General features: G+C 47.4%; 1 protein-coding gene across 1 annotated transcript; it reads left to right on the top strand.

The window, feature by feature from the left end:
- The first annotated feature begins 879 nt into the window (after positions 1-879).
- On the top strand, positions 880-19,393 carry LAYN (layilin). The gene is made up of 7 exons (XM_028105727.2): positions 880-1,061; positions 4,074-4,371; positions 10,037-10,194; positions 13,744-13,776; positions 14,399-14,482; positions 16,668-16,764; positions 18,812-19,393. Exons 1-7 carry the CDS (start codon positions 977-979, stop codon positions 19,173-19,175), a joined length of 1,119 nt encoding a protein of 372 aa, XP_027961528.1. The 5' UTR covers positions 880-976; the 3' UTR covers positions 19,176-19,393.
- Positions 19,394-20,285: the final 892 nt, after the last annotated feature.

The raw sequence follows: 20,285 nt of genomic DNA, 5'->3' as shown, positions 1-20,285 counted from the left end.
TTTGAAAACATTGTGTTTACCACAAGAAGCTGATGGAAACAGGAGTATTGTGGCAGTTTCAAAGAGGGAGCCCACAATGAGGGCTGAGCTGGTGAGGAAGGCTTTTCCACAGAGAGGGACCATTCTTTCCTAGGGAGGCTCCTCTCCCTTCTACCACCAGCCCAAGGCTGAACAATCACCCCCACCTCCCAACAGGTGCCCCGCAAACGGCAGGGATTATTTCCTTGCTGAGTTCAGAGACACCCTTTGGCTTCGGGTGGAGCTACTCTCTTCTCAGCCAGAACTCCAACTCAGCCACCTCCTCTGGACGCTATCCACGCTGCCCCATAACTTGCGGGCCAGGGGCACACTGCCCACGTGAGCATCTTTCTTCGTATCCGCCATTCCTTTCTCAGGGGTGGCGTTGAGCACCCAGACTGCTGCCTACCGAGCCCCAGGGAGGTCTCAGCGCCTCGCCTCTCCCACTGGCTCACACTGCAGAGCCCAGGGCTCTGGGTGAATTTGGCCATGGCTGCGAGGAGTGGGGTGGAGATGTGGCCCTGTTTTGAGCCACAGTGCCTCTCTTCATCAGATTTCAGAGAGGCCAACTGGGACATTACTGGGCCTCGCGCCCTGGGCAAACGCAGGATCTCCGCGGGAAGCTCGGAGGAGGCGGGGCGGGAGGGAGGCCGGCAGGGAGCTGGCTCCCCTCCTCTGCTCGCTCCCCTCGGGCGGGCCAGGTCTGTGGCGCCGAGGCCGCCGGAGGAGGCCATCAGGGGCGGGCCAGCTGCGGGGCTGCCCTCCCCTCGGTGACGTCCCAGGGGGGCGGAGGACGGCGCGCTGGCTCCGCGCCCTCCCCGCCTCCACCGGGTGCCCCGTCCGTCGGTCCTCGGGAGATGCTGCTGCCGCCTTTGCATTTGCCGTGCACGCCGCTACGGGTCCGTCCTCTCCACCGCCGTGGCGCCGCGGTGTCCGAGGGCGCACCCGAGCCGGGGCCATGCAGCCGGGAGCCGCGCTGCAGGCCATGCTGTTGGCCGCGCTGCTGGCGGGGCCCCGGGGTACCACCGGTCGCCTGCTAAGCGGTGAGTGAGCGCGCTGGGGCGGGGGCTGGTTCCCGGTCGGGCTCCGCAGATGCACCCACCTCACCCCAGCTGCTGCGGGCCGTCGTCACGGCCGCCGCACCTCTTCTCTGGCCCCCTGCACAGGCGAGGGGCGTCCTCGCCTACGCTAGTGGACCCAGCCCTCCCGCGCCCCCTGCTTGTAGGGGAGCCGTCGCCCCGCGGCTAATGGCAGCGCGGGTCCCTGCTTATCCTGGAACACGCGAAGTCCGTTCCCTCCCCCAGAGTTCCGGGCGTTGGGGGACGTAGGCTAGGTGAGGCAGTGGGCAAATCCTCCCCAGGAGGCTCCCCCTCGGCCCGCCCCACTGAGTGCCGCGCAATAGTTGCCTGGACCCCGGCGCAGGGGCAGGCTCACCAACTCTCCTCCAGCCCACGCGGGAGGTCTCCTGTTCCCGGAGACCACGGGTACAGTGGGGATTCTGGATCCGCTGTGCGGTGGGAACGCAGCCTGTTACTCCCGGTCTCTTCTGGGGGGAGGATGGCGGGATCCAGCTCTGGAACCCGAGCGCTTAGAGATCCAGAAAGAAGCCTAGTTAGTTCGGGACAAGCCCCGCCTGACTCAGGGGAATGACTCTCTGCTTCCTTCCTCCTGTCGTGTCACTGCAGCCTCGGACTTGGACCTCAGAGGAGGTACAGTGCTCTGGCTTCTTGCCTCTTCTATTTGTTCTGCATGTCGGGGAAAGGATGTCCGTGCCTCTTTCTCAGGTCTTCGGGGCGCAGACAGATTGGTCAAGGGGCTGGCGGAGAATGACCACGTCCACTCCGTTATCCCGGCTTGCAGAGCTGATGGAAAGGATCTAAAGTGTGTTTCAGGATGGGGGTGGGCTGCGAGGCGGCAGAAGGGGGGTGTGTACCTGAATTAAGCTGCCGGGATTAGGGCTGCATGGGCTTTGTCCTGGGTCATGGGGAACAGAAGCCCCCGCCCTTCCCCTTCCTGCAAATAAGAAGAGAAAGACACTTCCTGAAGGCAGGGGAACCAGATGCGCCTCAGGCATCCTTCCAGCTCTGGCGCTCTCTGGCACTCACCCCTGACTTGCCATGTGTGGCCCGGCTGGACCATACAGGAAACCCGTTGAAGGTGTCATGTTTTCCCTTGATAAACCAACAGTAGAAAAAAGGGGGACTGCCAGTAAATTCAGCTCCACCTTATGTTATGCCCATGGCCAGACTGAAGGTACCTGGAGCTCATTTTCCTTCTGCTGCCTCATTTGGAGCCCCTTTGAAGGAATCACAATAGCAGGGCTGGCCCAGGCTTCTCCCCAGGCAGCATGCCAGCGACAGCCTCCCTAGCCAGCGCCCCCCTTTCTCTCTGGAACAACGTCGTAGTGAAAATGTCCTGTTTTTGAGGCCTCCTAATTTGCTGATGGGCCCGTCCTGTTAGAGTTCTAGCAACAGCAGAAGAATAGCAGAGAAAGGGAGAAGACGCAAAGCTCTTCTAACTTGTTGCTTATCGAGAATTTCCTTACAAAAACGATAAAGGGAGCAGTAGAAACAAGACTTCACAGGAGTCTCCTGGATTATCTGCATGTGCTCTGTTCCCATTTAGCACTGAAAATGCAGTTAACTGTGGGTAGCCTTTGCCCCGGATTCTGGTCAGTGTCGGGAATGGTGAATGCTCTCTGGTTCCCTGCACGGCTGCAAAACAAATTAGGAAAACGAGAACATTCCTTGAGGGCTGGGAAGAGGTTCCCAAACCAAAATCCTTCATCCCTTTCTCTGCGGCAGCAGTTCACACCCACAGCCCACAATCGGGCTCTTGCCTTGCAAGGGACTTCCGTTGTTGAAATTTGGTTTTCACTTGTACATTTGGGTCCAGAAGTATATGCTCTGTGCTTCTGCAGGCTAGGAACTGGCATTGTGGTTTCTGTATTCCCAGCACCTAGCACAGTGCCAGGCACAGAGTGTATATGCAATACATGTTGATGGAACGGAATTTGCACGCAGCAAGGTTTCACCCAGATGCCAGCTTGGGGGGGGGTGGGTATGTACCGGTGAACAATTTGTCCCTCCTCAATAGAATCCCATCCATTTGACTGAGATGGTATTCAGCCCTTCCAGTGCCAGTCCGATAAGACATGTTACATAAGCTCCCAAAGCAGCCTGAAACTGAGGCGGAGTGGGAACTGGGCAGCATAGTTCAACGGTTAGGGGCTTGACTCTGTAATCAGAACCACATGCCAGGGAGGGACACGGAGGCCTTGTTATAAAGTAGCACTGATAGCTATGTGACCTTAGCCAAATTACTTAATTTCTCTGAGCCTCAGTTTTCTCCTCTGTAAAATGGGGCATAAACAAGAGCTACATCAGGGAATTACTATGAGAGTTCAAGGAGAGAAGGTATAGATATAAATGTAGACGCCCTTAGCATAGTTCATGCCCCACGGTGAGAGTTCAGCAAACCTTATGTGTGTCTTTAGGCAGGATCGGTCATAGCAGAAGACCCCATAGACCTGATGCTCTTAGCTTCTGCTTACACCACAGCCTGGGCAAAATCTCAGTCCTACTATCCGGGCAAAGGGTTCCAGGATGGAGGAGCCCACCCCCAACTTCAGAACATGTCTCTTACCTGAAGGAAGCACCAAACAGAGAAAGCTGCCTATAAACCACACTGTCCCCTGAGACTTCCTGATGAGGTGGAAGTGTTATATGTGTGTGGCTTTAAGCAGAACCATAAATCTTCAGCTACCTCTCTTTTAAAGGATAGTCAAAAATGTCTGCTTTTCAAGACCTATAATGGAACCCAAACAAAACACGGAGTCCCCACACAATACAGTCATCAGAATTTAAATCACTGCATCTCCAGTGCCAGAAGGGGTATTCACATGCTCTGAGAAGCTAAATGACATCATACAGTCCACGGATGAGTAATCAGGATTCCTGCCTGGGGGTAGCTTCATGCCCAGGCCACCGAGCATCCCTGCCCTGGGATACTTTGGGGAGTACTGAAATAGGTTGGCTTTTTTTTTTTTCTTCCAGGGCAGCCAGTGTGCCGGGGAGGGACACAGAGGCCTTGTTATAAAGTCATTTACTTCCACGATGCTTCTCGAAGACTGAACTTTGAGGAAGCCAACGCAGCCTGCAGGAGGGATGGGGGCCAGCTAGTCAGCATTGAGTCTGAGGATGAACAGAGACTGATAGAAAAGTTCATTGAAAACCTCTTGGCGTCTGATGGTGATTTCTGGATTGGGCTCAGGAGGCACGAGGAGAAGCAAAGCAATAGCACAGCCTGCCAGGACCTTTATGTGTGGACGGATGGCAGCACGGCAACATTCAGGTAAGTGCGGAGAACCCGCAGCAGCTCACGCGCTTGACGTAACTCACAAAGGAGGGAGGCTGAATCCGCAGTACCCGGTCAGGGGAGAAGAGAAGGCCCAGCCAGGCAGAGCCCAGAGGATAGCACTGGCCAAAGCAGGGAGGTGAAGGTGGTCAGTCAGCCTGGCTCTTTGCCCACCTCATGTCCCAAGAGCTCTGTCCAGGAAGATGTGGTCCAGAAGTATTGTTTTAGCAGCACATGATGTTTGAAGTCAGGGGTTCTGGCTATCCAGCCTTTTGGATTAGAACCCCAGTGAGAGATTGAAGGTCTGTGGAGCTAAGACTCAGACAGGGAGTGGGCCTGGATGGGCCAAAGGGGGACTTAAGGAAGCCTACATTTTGGAGGACCGTCCTAAACCCACAGCATCAGGACTCACTCATTTCACACCCCACCCTGGCACCATGGCATTGCCATTGTCCCTCCCTAAGAAATGCAGTGACATGGACAAATATCAAAAGATATCAAAGTTAAAAGGCAGACATAAGACTGGGAAAATGTAACAGAGAAATTATCTTTTTCTGATAAAGAGTCTAAGTCATTAAGACACTAAAAGCTTATGTAAGTCAATAAACTTCAAAAGATAAAGAGGCAAAAGACCTGAGCAGCTGAAAAATGGAAAATCTAACTGGTAAATGCTCACATGAAAAAAAAGTTTAAACTCATTATCAATCAAAGGAATGCAGATTAAAATATATGTTTTTTACCCATTACCTTGAAGACAGCAGATCAGCATCTGTCGAAGTCTACCCATTATGCTAATCAGATCCACATCTTCCATCTACGTGCCAGGGGTGGCCCCTCCAGGGTGCTCATGGGCTTCTCTTCCTGGAAGAAACTTTAAAAAGGAAAGTTAGTGGGGCGCCCTAGTGGCTCAGTGGGTTAAGCGTCCCACTCTTAAATTCAGCTCAGGTCTTGATCCCTGTGTTGGCCTCTATCTGGGCATGGAGCCTGCTTAGGATTCTCTCTCTCCCTCTCTCTGTGCCCCCATCGCTAGTTTAAAAAAAAAGGAAAGTTAGTAGGATGAACTTCACTCCCCACCACTCTAGCTGGTCCCAGGGCCCCAGCTGATACTCACCGACCTCCCTCCTCTACTATCCAGTCCAGAGTCCCCTCACTGTCTGCTCAGGGAGCCTCAGTGGCTGACCTTGTGGCAGCACCCAGACCCTCAGCCCTGAGGAATGTGAGGCCCCAGTCAATTTGCACTTCTCAGGCTGGGGTGATTGCACCTTTCCATTTACCATCGAAATGGGGTATGTGAGGACCCACAGGAACCCAAGTAGATAACCTGGAGGCCAAACGTATTTCTTCCTACCCCGAATGGGTGACAGCATAGCTACCTCCTCCTGAGATTAGGGCCAGTTACCTCCTACAAAGATAACCACTGCTCTTCTTGCCTGCTGGTCTCTGGACACAAGGATCCCAGAGTGCCCAAGGGGCAGCCATCACTCAAGAGTTTAATAAGACTTTTCCTATATCTTCTGGTGGAAGTATTTTGCGGCACCCAGACCCCTGTATTCTTACTCTTGGGGACACGGGATGATACAAAGGTCATTGATTCAAAGCGTGCACTGAGTCTTGGAGGATAATGCTGCCTCCTTGCAAAGTATTCCCTCTAAGCTAGTTCTTCGGCTATGTTGTCAACAAATTTTACCATCATTCTGTCAGGCTAGCAACTTCCAGATGGTGCAACATGTGACATGACTAGTAAACCCCTGGCGACCAGCCTACTCCACACCTCCTCCGCTATAAAGTAGGTCCCTTGGACTGATGAGGTGTTGTTTGGGGTTCTGTGCCGGTAGATCAAATAATGGATAGTGGCGCTGACTGAGGCCCTGAGGCGGGAAAGGCAAATCCATACCCGGACTCTATGTCTATTCCTGTCAAAGGGAACCATTGCCCCTTTCAGAATGGAAGGAGTCCAATGTAGTCAACTTGCTACCAAATGCCAGGTTGGTGTCCTAAGGTCGGTGTTCCTTCAGGGATTTAGCTTTGGTCTCTGTTGCTGGCAGGTTAGATGTTTGGCCGGAGCTAGATCAGTCTTGGTGAGTGGAAATGGATCCTGCGGACCCCATGCATAAGCTCCACCCCTTCCACCATGGCTACTCTAGTACGTGTCTGTTGTGCGAGCACTGGGGCGACCGATCACAGGCTGGCTGGCGTCCACTGGCTGAGTCATTTTGTCTCCCTGGCCGTTCAGTGCCTCTTCTATGCTAGATGCTTTCTGGTGGGCTTAACATGTGATAGATCCTCATACTTTCTGCCTATTCCCATACGTCTATTCACATCACATCACGCTATCCGAGAGTTCCCCATCCCCAATCTTCTTCTCTTTCTCCTTTTAGACTCCTGATCAGCTGGCCAAGCTCTTGCTTTACCCCTGAGTCCTCATGTATTCTAACCTCCGGGAACGTCTCGTTCCATGCAAGGCAGTTAACTAGGCATACCATCTAAGCTGCAGCCATGGGGAGGATGTCCTCTTACCCCTTGATCTTTCAAGGCCGATTCTGAGTGCGGTCATAGTGCAGTTACTGTCCAGTGGAGCTGTACTCCCATCCTTGGCTGACCCATCCATGAACCAAACTCGGGCAGCCTCTGTCAGCCAGTCATAAGGGATTGATTCTCTTATGCAGGGATAGGTGTAAACTGAGGGAGGGACCTTGGAATGACAGTGGGAGATGCCATGGCAGTTTGCTCTGCCTGCTCATACAGTGCTCTTTGGTCCTGGATCTACCTCTTCCATCTTAGAACGGATGGCTTCTGGGCCTGCCCAGCCGGGGACTAGGTGTGTCTGACAGTACCGCACTCACGATGGGCAAGCTGGATCGCACGGTCTCTTGGTGCTTTTTGCCTAGTAGCAAGCCAGGAGTTGTTTTGCAAAAGGTGATTATTTCTCAGCTACAGATGACATGACCTTGCTGTAGAATCCTAGGGGTCTACATTGTGATTCCCTCATTGGGGCTTGCCACAAATTCTCTATGGCATTATTTTTCCCATCACTGATACCTCTACTAATAGGATCTCCTAGACCGTATGGCCCAACTGACAAATCTGCTTATACCACAGCCTAGAACCTGCTTCAGGGTCCTTTTTACCTCTGGACTTCACTCAAAGCTGGCTGTCCTTCATGTCAACTGCTATATGGGCCAGAGCAGTAGTCCCCAAGCGTAAAATAGGCTGCCTCTAGAACCCAGGGAGGCCTACTAGGTGCTATGTATCCTTCTTCACATTATTGTAAGATGCTTCAAGATGCAGTATTTGTCCTTTAATATGAAAGGGATGTTCTGGCATTCCCTAGATCACTAGCAACTGACATCTCTAACCCCTGGACACATGAGGGTCTTACTTAGCTTACCTGGTTCAATAGCATGTCAGAAATATAGCAGACCAGTGTGATTTTCTGCAAGATGTCTAGGTAGTCCAGGTCTCCTCATACCACCTTATGACAGAGAGTTTGAAAATTAGTATAGGCCTGAGGCAAGACCATAGATGTATACTGTTGTCCATTCCAAATGAATGCAGACTGTTTCTGATTCTCATTCTGATAGAAAATATTGTGTTCACCGGATCTGCACATTACGTAGCCAAGGGCCTGTTAACCGGCTCTAGCAAAGATACCTCATATGGCACAGCAGCTGTAACTGAGACTTCTACTTAGTTGTGTTTATGCTACTCTAGTATCGTCCTTCGGGATCTGCCCGGTTTTTGCAGGAGCCAGACCAGTGAACTAACTAGAGATATGGTGGACACTACCCCGCCCCCGGCATTCTCTGGCTCTTCAGGGGTGGTAGTACTTTCTGTCATCTTCCCCTGGATAAGATACTGGTTTTTTATTTATTACTCTGGAGAGGGTGGGGAAGAGTGCAGTTTCAGAAACTTGCACTTGACCTAGTCCACTACTGTAGCTCTTACCTCATAGGCTAAAGAACCAATGTGGGACTATACCAACTACCAAATATGGCTGTTCAAGCCATGTGTTTGGGGACTGGGCAGATGACCACTGGATGGGTCCCACCATGAGCTGGTCCTGGGGCAGAACTCCATTTACTACCTGGCCTCAATATGCCCCTACTCTAATGGGCAGCCTTGATGACATTTCAAGTTTTCGAATATCAATGTCACCTTGCATCCTGTGCCCAACCATTCTTATTGTATTTGGATATTCCCCTTCCCCCAGTGCATGGATACTCTACTAAGTGGCCATAGGTCCCTTTGGGAGAAGAGGAAAAATCATTACCATGTGCACAACTGTGGTGTTGCAGGGTCCTTCCTCCTGAGAACCTGGCCTCCTCTTCTACCAGTGAGTTACAAGCCTGGGAGCTGGCTTGAGTCCACGACCTAGGTGCCAGGCGTAAGATTCCATCCATTCTATCATCTGTGAAATGAAATAACATAAAGCCATAAGGTCATTGGGGAAGAGAACAAGGCAAGTCAAGGTAGGAGGTCCACCACCTGGGTTGGAAAATGGCCTGGAGGCAAATAATGGGTCAGAGCCCAGCCTAAGTCAGGGCCCCCAGCGGTCCATTCACAGCATCCAAGCAGTGTTGCAAGTTCAGTTATTGTCCAGGCAAGTTCAACCCAGCGAGTGTAGCAAAGGATCTTCTCTTTGGTGGATGGTAACATAGCACTCAAGCAGAGCCATACTGAGGTGCTACAAGGAGACCTGTCTCTCAGCTGCCTCCTAAGAAGGGGCTCTGACAAGATCTGGGAGAGCAGCAGGACCCAGCTAAATAATCTGAGCATCAGGGCAAGATCTGGGCCTCAGAAGGAAGCAGCTCAGGTGGGTAACCGTAACCCCGCAGACTATGAAGCCCAGCCTCGAGTCAATGCGTGCAGTGAGTGCTCACAGCATTTAGACTCTCTATGGACTCCAAGGCCTTACCCTGGCATCATTATATCCAACTGGGTGGTAGCACCATTTAATTCCAAGTATCACTGGGTAGTGGAGCTCAGGCTACTAATGCACCCCATCCAGGAGCAAGGAAGACAAAGACAAGAAGTCTGGCCACCGAGGCAGAAGGAGGGGCTCATCTGCCTGATGAAGTGGAAACAACTTAAAAACTGAAAAAGACTATGTGGCCCTTCTGCTCTCGTCCCCACCCCCTCACTTGCTTTGACAGCTTCTACATTCTGGAAAGTCTTGCTCAGATGCTTGCATTTTCCATTTATTTCCCGGGGCTAGAAAGGCAGTTGTGATGGTTGAAAAGCACAGAGAGATTTGAGCAGGGCAAGCTCTGGCTGAGATAAGCCATGCCTCTTCTCAGTGCATCTGATTTCTAAAACAAAGAGAAACAGAAGCCAGTTAGCAAAAAGCAAAGAAGAAATAAGATCATCCAGACTGGCCCTGCTAGCTGCTTTTTCTCATAATTACTTTGCAGATATCATAGGGTGATATATTCCTCCCTACAAAGAGGTTGTGGTAAATGTCAGATGATTGATCTCGATGTCCACATTAGAAAGCACATGGTTCCACTTATTGGCAGGACTCCAATTCCTGCCTCTCTCTGTATTGTCTTCCAAAGCAGAATCCTAAGTTGGTGGCTCAACGGAACTTGATGGGCAAACAAAGGTTTTGAAGTCTTGGGGTTTCCTCCTCCAGTGGTCTCCATTGTTGACCCCTTCCCTACAGGAACTGGTATGTGGATGAGCCTTCGTGCGGCAGCGAGGTCTGCGTGGTCATGTACCATCAGCCATCCGCACCTGCTGGCGTCGGGGGCCCCTACACGTTCCAGTGGAATGATGACCGATGCAACATGAAGAACAATTTCATTTGCAAATATTCCAATGGTAATGAATCCCTTCCCAAGTTACATGGTTGAATTCGCAACTTCCTCTCTTACTTCATAAGCAGCTGCTAGTTCCCAGAATTTGTTACATGGTCTCTGAGAAAGCTTGCTGCAAATACTAGCCATGTTAAACACTGGCGAATGCAGTGACAATTCCTCACTGAGGAGTACTCCTAGCCAGGGAGGGGAGTATCTGATGCCAAGAGAAGGGAAGGGTCTAATTTATGTATGACAAAGCGAGAATTATGAGAAACACAAGGAACAAAAATCCCTCTAAGTGGACAATCACAAGTTCTTATTCTTTCCACATGTGAGGTTGGCTGTAGGAACTTGGGAAAAAGAAGAAATTTGAAAGGGAGCTGGTCATTGTTCCTGGGTCTTCTAACAGCCACATGACATGATTTTCTGGGGCTTTAAGGAAACGGCATAATGACCAGTGGAGGTAGATGATGGAGTACCCTGATTTCACTGACATTGGACAGATAGCTGTCACCTTGAGGAGCAGGCTTAAAACACCCTCTAGCTATGCCTTGCAAATTCAACTGGCATTTGCTTCTAGATCTGTTAAGTGTTTTGAATTGGCTACAAGCCTGCAGTCTCACTCTGCTGGGGTTTCCCAAACTCCTCCCTCATAACTGACTTAGATCTAAACTTGAAGTGAATTGAATTTTGATCTGTCCCTGAAGTTTCTCAGATCCCCGAAGCCTCCTGATGGGTCCAAGTCCTGCACCGTCTCCTGGCCAGAATAGAATGACTTGTTAGTTATATTTAGTTAAAGACTAAGTAGTCCTAAAATCGTTTGAATTTAACTGTTTTTGCTGTGATTTTTGCTGCTACAAGTTGTTTTCCCCACCCCCTCCTTCATCCTTCCCCTGTGGGCTCTGTGAAGTTGCCCAAGAGCTCTTAACTGCTGTTCCCTGTGCTTGGAACATTCCTACCCTTTCTCAGACAACTCATTCTCACCTTTGGGGTTTACACTGAACATCATCTTTTCTCATAACACAGCCAAGTGCAACAGGTGATTGTGGATTTGAACCTGGACGATGATGATGGTTTCCTATAAAGGGCAGTATTAGGACGATTGGCAGAATTTGAATAAGGTCTGTAGATTAGGTAATAGACTATCAATGTCGATTTCTTGGTTCTGATCACTCTACTGTGGTTACATAAGAGCCTGCCCCCCACCCCAACTTTTTAAAAACATACTGAAGTAATTAGAAGTAAAGAGTAACCATGTCTGCAACTTATTCTCACAAAAAAAGTTACACGTGTCTGTATGTATTTTTCGTACATGTGTGGGTATACACATAGATATAAATAAAAATACAGATCCATAGACATAAATATAGAGAGATAAAGAGAGACAGAATAAATAAATGAAATCTGATAAAATCGTGACGTTTGGGTGAGGCTATATGGGCACTCTTCGTACTATTTTAGCAAATTTTCATAAATCTGGGATTTTTCAAAATAAGAAGTTAAAAAAATTTCCTTTGGGAAACCTTCCAGGGGCCCCTCAAAAGCAAGTTAGGTTTTCCTCCTAGGAGGATTTTAGCACCTCACACACACGGTACTTTAACTGCCTGTTTATAAGTTTGTCCCTTTCACTACATGGCTGGTGTGAGGTCTAAAGTCGTACATGTTTGACCAGTTAATCCCTGCACTTGATGGGCGAGGGGAGGGTCATCCAGTGCAGTTCCAACAGGATGGCACACCATCTATTATGCCAGATATCCTATTATCTGGCATAATAGATGGCAGATCTATCTGGGCAAGGGACTGGTTGAATAACGTCTAAAACTGGACTTGACAACATGACCACGTAGAGTAGGTGCGTGCTAACCAGACCTGAACCCTTGCTTAGTTCTGGGGTCTGCTAAAGGTGTAGGCGTCTTCAGTGAAAATCAAAGACAAATCAGCTGAGGCAACGCATCGCAGATGCATTGCAGGGACTGATGGAAATGCTGCATTAATGTGCCGTGTTTAATGCAGTTTTGCACAGTGGATTGAGCCATGGAGGGACAAGAAAATGAATAGGTCATGTCATGTTATTGAATATACTACATACTATAATGTAATATCACAAAATTACTATTTGTTAATATCATCCTGTCTTTCCGTACATTATGGCCATCCTATAGCGTCTAAGAGCCAGAGAGAGCTGGAACTGTTCTCATCTGCTATTATATCGCCACTACCCTGCACAGTTTTGGTCTCCTTGCAATTTTAATTTTCACTTGAATTTATCTGGTTCAAATTCCAGCTCAGCTACTCACTAGCTGTGAGATTTAGACAAGTTATTTAATCTCCCGGTACCTCGGATACATGGCGTACAAAATCACCAGAATAATAGCAAGTACCTCATAAGGCTGTTGACAGGGTAAATCGTGTTTGTTTTTATAAAACACTTAGAACATGGTGATGTTTCTATCGTATAGAAGGCACTATATAGGTGGGGCTTTTAAAATAAATAAATAGATTTGCATCACTTTTGTGTACTTGCGTTCACATGCACAGACACTCTCTCTCTCTCTCTCTCTCTCTCATGGGAAGAGGATTAAAACTTTCCTTCAGAAGCTTCAGAATAGCCTTGGCATCCTGGCCTTAGGACTGTGAATTCCAAAATCATGCCCTTTAAGGACCCCATCCCTATGAATCCCAGAGCACTTGATGAGCATGAGAGATTTACTACCAGTACCTTAAGGGGACACTCCCAGCCAAAGGTAAAAACATTCAATGTAGATTATTTGTGCAGCCTGATTTTCCTGAGGCTCTTTGAGGTATTTAAAAGGACTTGGGTTCTAGATCACCAGTGTCCGCCTTGGGGCTGGCGGTGGTCTGCTTCCCTGCCCCCAACCACAGTCCACTCCTGGGAGATCAGTGTTTGTTACCCTCTAAAACATCCCCAGCGGGAATTGTTAAAATGTCTTTGACTGCTTTAAAATAATCCAGGCCTGAGTGTAGCTGGGAAGGGGTAGGGGTTACTTTTGAAACTAGATTAGCCATATGTTGATAAGGGTTGAAGCTGAGTGATGGTACATGAGGGTTCATTCTAACACTCTTTCTATTTTTGTGTATATTTGGAAATTCCCGCATTTAAAATTTTAAAATACTTTTTTTAAAAGATTTTATTTATTTCTTTGACACACACAGAGAGAGAGAGAGAGAGCACAAGTAGGCAGAGCGGCAGACAGAGGGTGAGGGAGAAACAGAATCCCCGCTAAGCAGGGACCCCGACGTGGGGCTCGATCCCAGGACTCCGGGATCATGACCTGAGCTGAAGACAGCCGATCAACCAATTGAGCCACTCAGGCGCCCCTAAAATTTTAAAATACCTTTTAAAAAATACCCAGGTAAAGCTGGGGGAAGGCTAGACTTGCTGCAAAATTTCTTTTGACTTACTAACCCAGATCTTGGCATCTAGTAACACTAAATAAAGTTTATCAGATGAGTGAATGAGTAAATAAGTGGATGCCATGATCTGGCCAATTTCATCCAGATGGCATGGAAATTTAGTTACTATTTTCATATTTGTTTCTTTCTGCCACAGAGAAACCAACAGCTCCTTCTACAAAGCCTGGAGGTAAGCCTATCATTTGAGATTTGGGTTAATCTGGGCTGTTTCCCAGGCCCCTTTTATGGGTTTAGAACCGTGTGTTCTTTAGACCAGATTTTCCAACAGGAAGAGGACTGGTGTGAAGTCAGACTATTTAGAGAGATGTATGCCACACCCAACCTTGTCAAGTAGTTCATTAATCTCTCTCTCTGGTATTGCCCATTTCTCCCAAAGCTGAAAAGCAACAACCACAAATTCAGTTTGGGATGTGACTTGTCATTATTGACAGTATGAAAGGAATAATTCAATCTAATGAGAAAAGAGGTGAGCCACACGGATAATTTATGGTCCTCGGAGTGAGTCATTGGCCCAGGCCTTTGGCACCTCTGCATTCTATGTGCCTTGACACCAGCCACCTGCTGTCTGTTTCACTACAGGATTCTTGGCAGCGAAACTCTCACCAGGAAGATGAAGACAATTAAACCTGTAGGCCAGCAAATTCAACCCTTTACTTTTCTATGTTTATAAATGGCCTGGGTCAAATTGCTACTGTCTTTTGGTATCCCCCCTACAACCTGGTAGGACCTCAGAGATTATCTGGATTGTGAGGCCTTCCCCCGGGTTCTCAAGTGAATGTGTCTGCTTCCAGATGAAGGAACAGGGCCAGCAACACCCATGCTTCCGGAAGACACGGGGAAAGAAGATGCCAGAGAGACATTTAAAGGAAATGACGGTATGGACTGAACTCTCCTGGGGAAAATCGATGATGGGACTCTCTTGATCACAAATTACCCAAGATTATATTTTCTACTTTGTTCTTTCCCTCAGCTACTTAAAAAACAAACTAGACAGGGCATCTGAGACTTTGCAGAAAGTGCATGCGGTGCTGGGGTTGGTCAGGGAAGCGCCTGGGGAGAGTAGGCTGGCCGGGAGCTGAAATGCCTGCGTGACGACGTGGGAGGGGGTAGAATACCCGACAGTCGTGGGGGTGCGAGTGGGGCCCTGCAAGAGCAGAAGGCAGGATGTGGGATGCATGGTGTCCGTGCTTGATATTCACTTGTGGAAAGAAAGGAAGGAGACGGGCAAAAACATTTTACAATTCAAATCATAAAGGATCAAAGAAAATGGGGTGATAAATTAGAGTGCTAATGGAATTTCAACCTCGAGCCTCTCATCACCTTGAATGTTGAGAGGGAGATCTGGGTTTGTGTCACTGGACATTAAAAAAGCACATCATTTCTCTGTGCTGTAGTGTCCTCTTTTGCATCACAGAAGTAATGCTGTGTTTCTCACCTGTCTGAGAGCATCACCGTGCCCATGAAATGAAATAGGGTATTGTAATCCTGCATTTCAGTTCTGACACCCGCCACCCCAACTTAGGGCAAACCCCACAGGTGAAAGGCTCCGTGCCCCACAAGTCTGCCCTCCCTGCAGACGTCAATCACAAGTTCAGGGGTCCCCAGGCCACTCCCACTTCTGATAAGCTGGCTACAAATCCGGAGGATGCCCACGACCCTCTCAGTTGTGCTAAGTCACAAAATGGCTCACAGAATTCAGGAAAACACTAGACTTAGGACTGCATTTTATTGTAAAGAATCCAAATCAGGAGCAACCAGCAGAGGAAATAGATTGGGTAAGGTCCAGGAAGGTCCCATATCGAGATGCATAATCACCCTCCTGGCACATCGATGTGTTCACCAGCCAGAAAGCTCCACTGAACTTTGGTGTGCAGAGACTTCATTGAGGTGTTATTACAAAGGTATGATTGATTTGGTCATTGGCCATATAATTGAACTCAATCTCTAGGGCCCCCCTCAACCATCCTGAGACCCCACCTGTCCCCCTCCTGTGACATCTCATCAGCATAAACTCTGACGTGGTCTGAGGGACTCGTGAATAACAGAGTTACTCCTATTACCTGAGAAATTCCAAAGATTTAGAGTCTCTCTTCCAGGAACCAAGGACAAAGGCCAGTCAAATTTTTTTTATTATACAACAGATAAAACATGTTGAAAATGCTTTGAAAAAAGTACAAAGTGCTGTGTAGAGTTGGGTGGCGTTTTCATTGCTCATTGTTATCATGGTGGCACTTAAAGTGGGTTTTGTTTTGGGCCCTTTGTGTGTGTGTGTGTGTGTGTGTGTGTGTGTGTGTGTGTGTGTGTGTGTGGTTGTCAGGTTTGCAGCCTCACAGGAAAACAAAGCAACAGCTTCTAGAAGGTTGGGAACTTTGGACCAGTGGGAGTAAGAAAGGGGTCAGTCGCCAGTCCTTGATTCTTCCTAAAGGCCCATGACAGAAAATTCTTTGGTTCTAAGTCTTAAAGGACAGGAAAGGTCAGGATAGCAGGCCTCTGAATGCCCGCCACAGTCACTGCTCTTGGCCCCAACTGGATCCAATTAGATTTAGTCAGATTTGTTGCGAAGGTTACAATCTGATTCATGTACTTCATGTGACCTTCTCTTTCCTAGTAATAGCACTGAGACTTGCTTCTCTCTCCCTGCCTCTCTCTTCCCGACCCCACCTTGGGAACTCCCATTTCTGTCCTCCGTAGAGCCGAAGACATCAACACTGCCCAAGCAGCCCCTTTGTTAAGGGAGAGCAAGGCAAGAAAAGAAAATCTCTTTCCTCTGGAGAAAAAAGTGTGATTAAAACAGTGCACTTCTGAAATTTTGCAAGAAACTCCAACATGTAAACTTCTTTCCTCTATTACTTAGGGTCTTAGCACAGGTAGAAAATGCTCACTCACTGAAACTAGAAGGCTTTGCTAACTGGCTAACTGTACACACATCTCCTTCCGGGAGGATGCTCTTTGCAATACTCTGTGTTGATTATGCTTTTTTAAGCCTGTTCTGAAGTTCATAAAAACATCCCTAGTGCTGATAGTAATACGTTTTGTTTTGTTTTGTTTTGTTTTTTCCAGAAGCTGCCTTGAATCTTGCTTACCTTCTGATCCCCAGCACCGTCCTTCTTCTTGTGGTCATCATGGTTGTGTTTTGGGTTTGGATCTATAGAAGGAGGCAAGTAAAACCTTCATTTTGTAAACCTGTGTATCTTCTGGACTCTTGGAGATTCGGACATTGCTCTGTTTGCTTCATGAAAAGCCACAGCAGCTCCAAGAGAATTACCATTGCAGATTTGAGAGTAAATTCTCTGATGGCCTCCGGATATTCAGAAGTACTAAGCATTTGTGCTTAGTCGTGATTAAGAAAGTGATCTTATAGTCTTTAATTTTTGTGTGTGAAAGATTTCAAATGACTTGAGGGTGAAACGGTTATTCACCTCCTTAGTAGCCACACATCGCTCAGCAAAGTGCTTTCATGAATGTATGCTCTCTCTCCAAAAATGTTTGTTAGTTGGGTGAAGGAATAAATAGTGAGCCATTGAAAAATGACTGTCCCAAAGCCTTCTGGCAAACATCTGAAACAGAATCCCTTTATTCAAAATGAAATAGCTAAAGCCTTTTAGTTGACTTTGCTTTTAATTGAATATACAATTATAGATTGCTACAAAATAGCTACACTAAGTGGCCTAGAGCATCTCTATTTATGGATCGTGTGCCACCATTTTTGAGGTTCCCATAGCTCTTCTCAGTTGCCTTTTTATTCCCCAGCATCATGCCACACATAGAAGAAGGCTGGTCTGCCCATTTTACAACAGGAAAACTGAGTTTCAGTTTAAGATTCGACTCCCTTTGATGACCATTTTATGATGAATTAGTAAGATTTCAATGCACAGTTGACCCTGGAACAACATGGGTTTGAACTGTGTGGGTCCACTTATACATGTTTTGGGTATTTTTCAATAAATACAGTACAGGACTGTAAATGTCTTTTCTCTTCTTTATGACTTTTTTAATAACATTTTCTTTTCTCTCACTGACTTTATTGTAAGGATACAGTATATAATACATAAAACATGCAAAATATGTGTTAGGCTTCCAGTCAGCAGTAGGCTATGAATGCTTCAGTTTGGGGTCAAAGTTACATGCAGATTTTCAACTGCACAGGGGCTTGGTACGCATAATCCCCTCATTGTTCAAGGGTCAACAGTAGAACCTGCTTCATTTAATAATATCTTCCTTATAGGATTATTAGAAGAATTAAAACAGTTAATTCATGCAGAATGGGCATATAGTAAACACTCAAAAATGTTAGTTCTTACTATGATCCTTTTTATTAGTTAATTCATTTTGATCTAAAAATAGAATTCAATTTAAAAATTGGTAATGTATTTCCCAACTACTTACTCTGCAGTTTTTTGTTTTTGTTTTTGTTTGTTTGTTTCCATTTCATGGTCTATTTAGCCCCTCACCAGGAATTGTGAATTGTGACTCTGAAGCTGGAGTCTATCTCAAGGGTTATTAACCTTTTTGTGCCACAGACCTCTGTAGCAGCTGGGTAAAGCCTATGGACCCCTTCTCAGAACGATATCTCTAAATATATAAAATAAAATATATTGGATTGCAAGGGAAGCAATTGTACTGATATAACAATTTAGCAAAATATTTCCAAAACATGAATGTGATTCGGTAATACACGTGTTTCTTTATTAATGCTTCTTTATTTAGTGGTGAGTATAATTAGCATAATTTTGAAGTAGAGATGAGTGTAGAATATTTTAAGGCATCTACGATAACTGTGATGAGATATGAAAATGTCCGTGATTCTGTTGGTGATCAAGTCAAAGATATTACTAATTCTACTCCGATTTATTGCCTACGTTTAGAACGGAAGGACAGGCTAACTTTCACTTGGAGATGAGCTTTTTTTAAATGTGATATTTTTTCCCCATCCAATTCTATCCATGGATGCTCTGGCAGCTCTGGGGATCCCAGGACAACCACCTCTGTTCTATGCTGGGGCAGCAGTGAATGGTAGCTAGGCAATCACTTTCCTGTTTTGGTACCCTACCTCACCCCAGAGCCCTGACTTGGATGTTTCCGCAGGTGAGAAGTGCAGTGTAGTGATTGCTCAGGATGACTTCCTCCTGCCTGAGCAGGAGACACAGGGATATTCTCAATCCCCCCCATCTAAAATACTTGGCTTTGGTTTTCTTTCCTCCTAGGAAACGGGAGCAGCCAGGCCCCAGCACAAAGGAGCAGCACACCCTCTGGCCCTCTCCTCACCACGGGGACTGCCCAGACCCAGAGGTTTACAACATCATCCGAAAACAAAGTGAAGCCGATTTAGCTGAGACCCGGCCAGACCTGAAGAACATTTCATTCCGAGTGTGTTTGGGTGAAGTCGCTCCCGATGACGTGTCTTGTGACTATGACAACATAGCTGTGAACCCCTCCGAAAGTGGATTAGTGACTCTGGCGAGCATGGAGAGTGGCTTTGTGACCAATGACATTTACGAGTTCTCCCTGGACCGAACGGGGAGGAGCAAGGAGTCTGGGTGGGTGGAAAATGAAATCTATGGTTATTAGGACACATGAGAAACGCTTGAGCAAACGGGAACAGGGAAGAAAAGAGGCAGCTTCTCCTGTTTTCTACGAGGAAAAGACTCAGAATGTCTATGAAAATGCTCAGATCAGGTCGTGGGGTGAGCCTGTGATCTCCATTAGGCCCTGTTGGATCCCTAAGTTTGGCCATATCCCTTATCCCAGCTTCTCACCCAGATCAAGCTTATGAGAAAGCACCTTGCCCGCGGTCAGGCATGTAGTAGAAAATAAATATCAATTGATGGGTTATTTCTGACTTGCAAGGGACTGTGCTTTCCTTGGCAGGGATAAGGTTGTGGCTGCGGGACTTGGGAAACCCACCTCTAGGTTCCATTTTTCTTACTCTGTACAGCAGCACGTATAATTACAAAGAGACAGAAATTACAGAATCTTTGCAAAGCCCACGTCCTCTGGCATCAGGCGGGCCCGTGCATCAGCGATTCTTAGATCTGTTTTTTTTTTTTTTCAAAGAATCAAATCAAATCAAAAGCAGGAAGCAGAATGTTAGTCTGTCTGTGTCTACAGCCCTTCCTCTGCATGTGGCCTCAGGGGACCTCTTTTTCTTTCTCCTCACATCCAAACTTGGAAATATCCAACTTGGAAATACTTTACAAACTGGAACTGAAATCCGAGTCTCGGCTTCCAGGCGTATTTGCGTGCCCAGCCCTGATAGTGCTGTTTATTCTGCTTGCGTGTTCGTTCTACTGAAGCATCAACACAATATTGCTGATAATGGTAATGATTCTTCCTTTTTGCTGTAGGGACCTATTTCAGGTACTTTTGGACTCATATCCACAGAAAAGTTTCTTGGCCTAATACCTGTTGTTTACACGTTGAAGGTCTGAGGGCTCTTATTTAATATCACCAGCAAAGCCCTGCTGTCTTGTTATTTTAAGCTTTCCTCATATATCTTATTTTTTCATAGTTTGTCACTTTGCCTCCCGAGCCCCGAACTAGACAGCGTTAACTGGTCTGGGTCAGAGCAGTACCACGTGCAGTGGATTGTAATCACCGCCCAATTACCCGCCCCACTGGGGCAGAGAGCAGGGTGGACGACAAACTCGTCACTTAAGCCTGCTTCCAGGAAGTGTATTT

This window comes from Eumetopias jubatus, unplaced genomic scaffold (genome assembly GCF_037043125.1).
Source record: "Eumetopias jubatus isolate StellerSeaLion01/CBP00866 unplaced genomic scaffold, mEumJub1_p1.0 scaffold_13, whole genome shotgun sequence".
Classification (NCBI taxonomy): Eukaryota; Metazoa; Chordata; class Mammalia; order Carnivora; family Otariidae; genus Eumetopias; species Eumetopias jubatus.
Note: the sequence above shows the minus strand (reverse complement) of the source record. Positions and strands in the feature narration are given on the sequence as shown.

Excerpts from the sequence above, each read along its gene's own strand:
- LAYN (XM_028105727.2), top strand. The coding sequence starts at position 977 with ATGCAGCCGGGAGCCGCGCTGCAGGCCATGCTGTTGGCCGCGCTGCTG. Across the intron at positions 4,372-10,036 it reads GGCAGCACGGCAACATTCAG|GAACTGGTATGTGGATGAGC; the intron begins GTAAGTGCGGAG and ends CCTTCCCTACAG. Across the intron at positions 10,195-13,743 it reads CATTTGCAAATATTCCAATG|AGAAACCAACAGCTCCTTCT; the intron begins GTAATGAATCCC and ends TTTCTGCCACAG.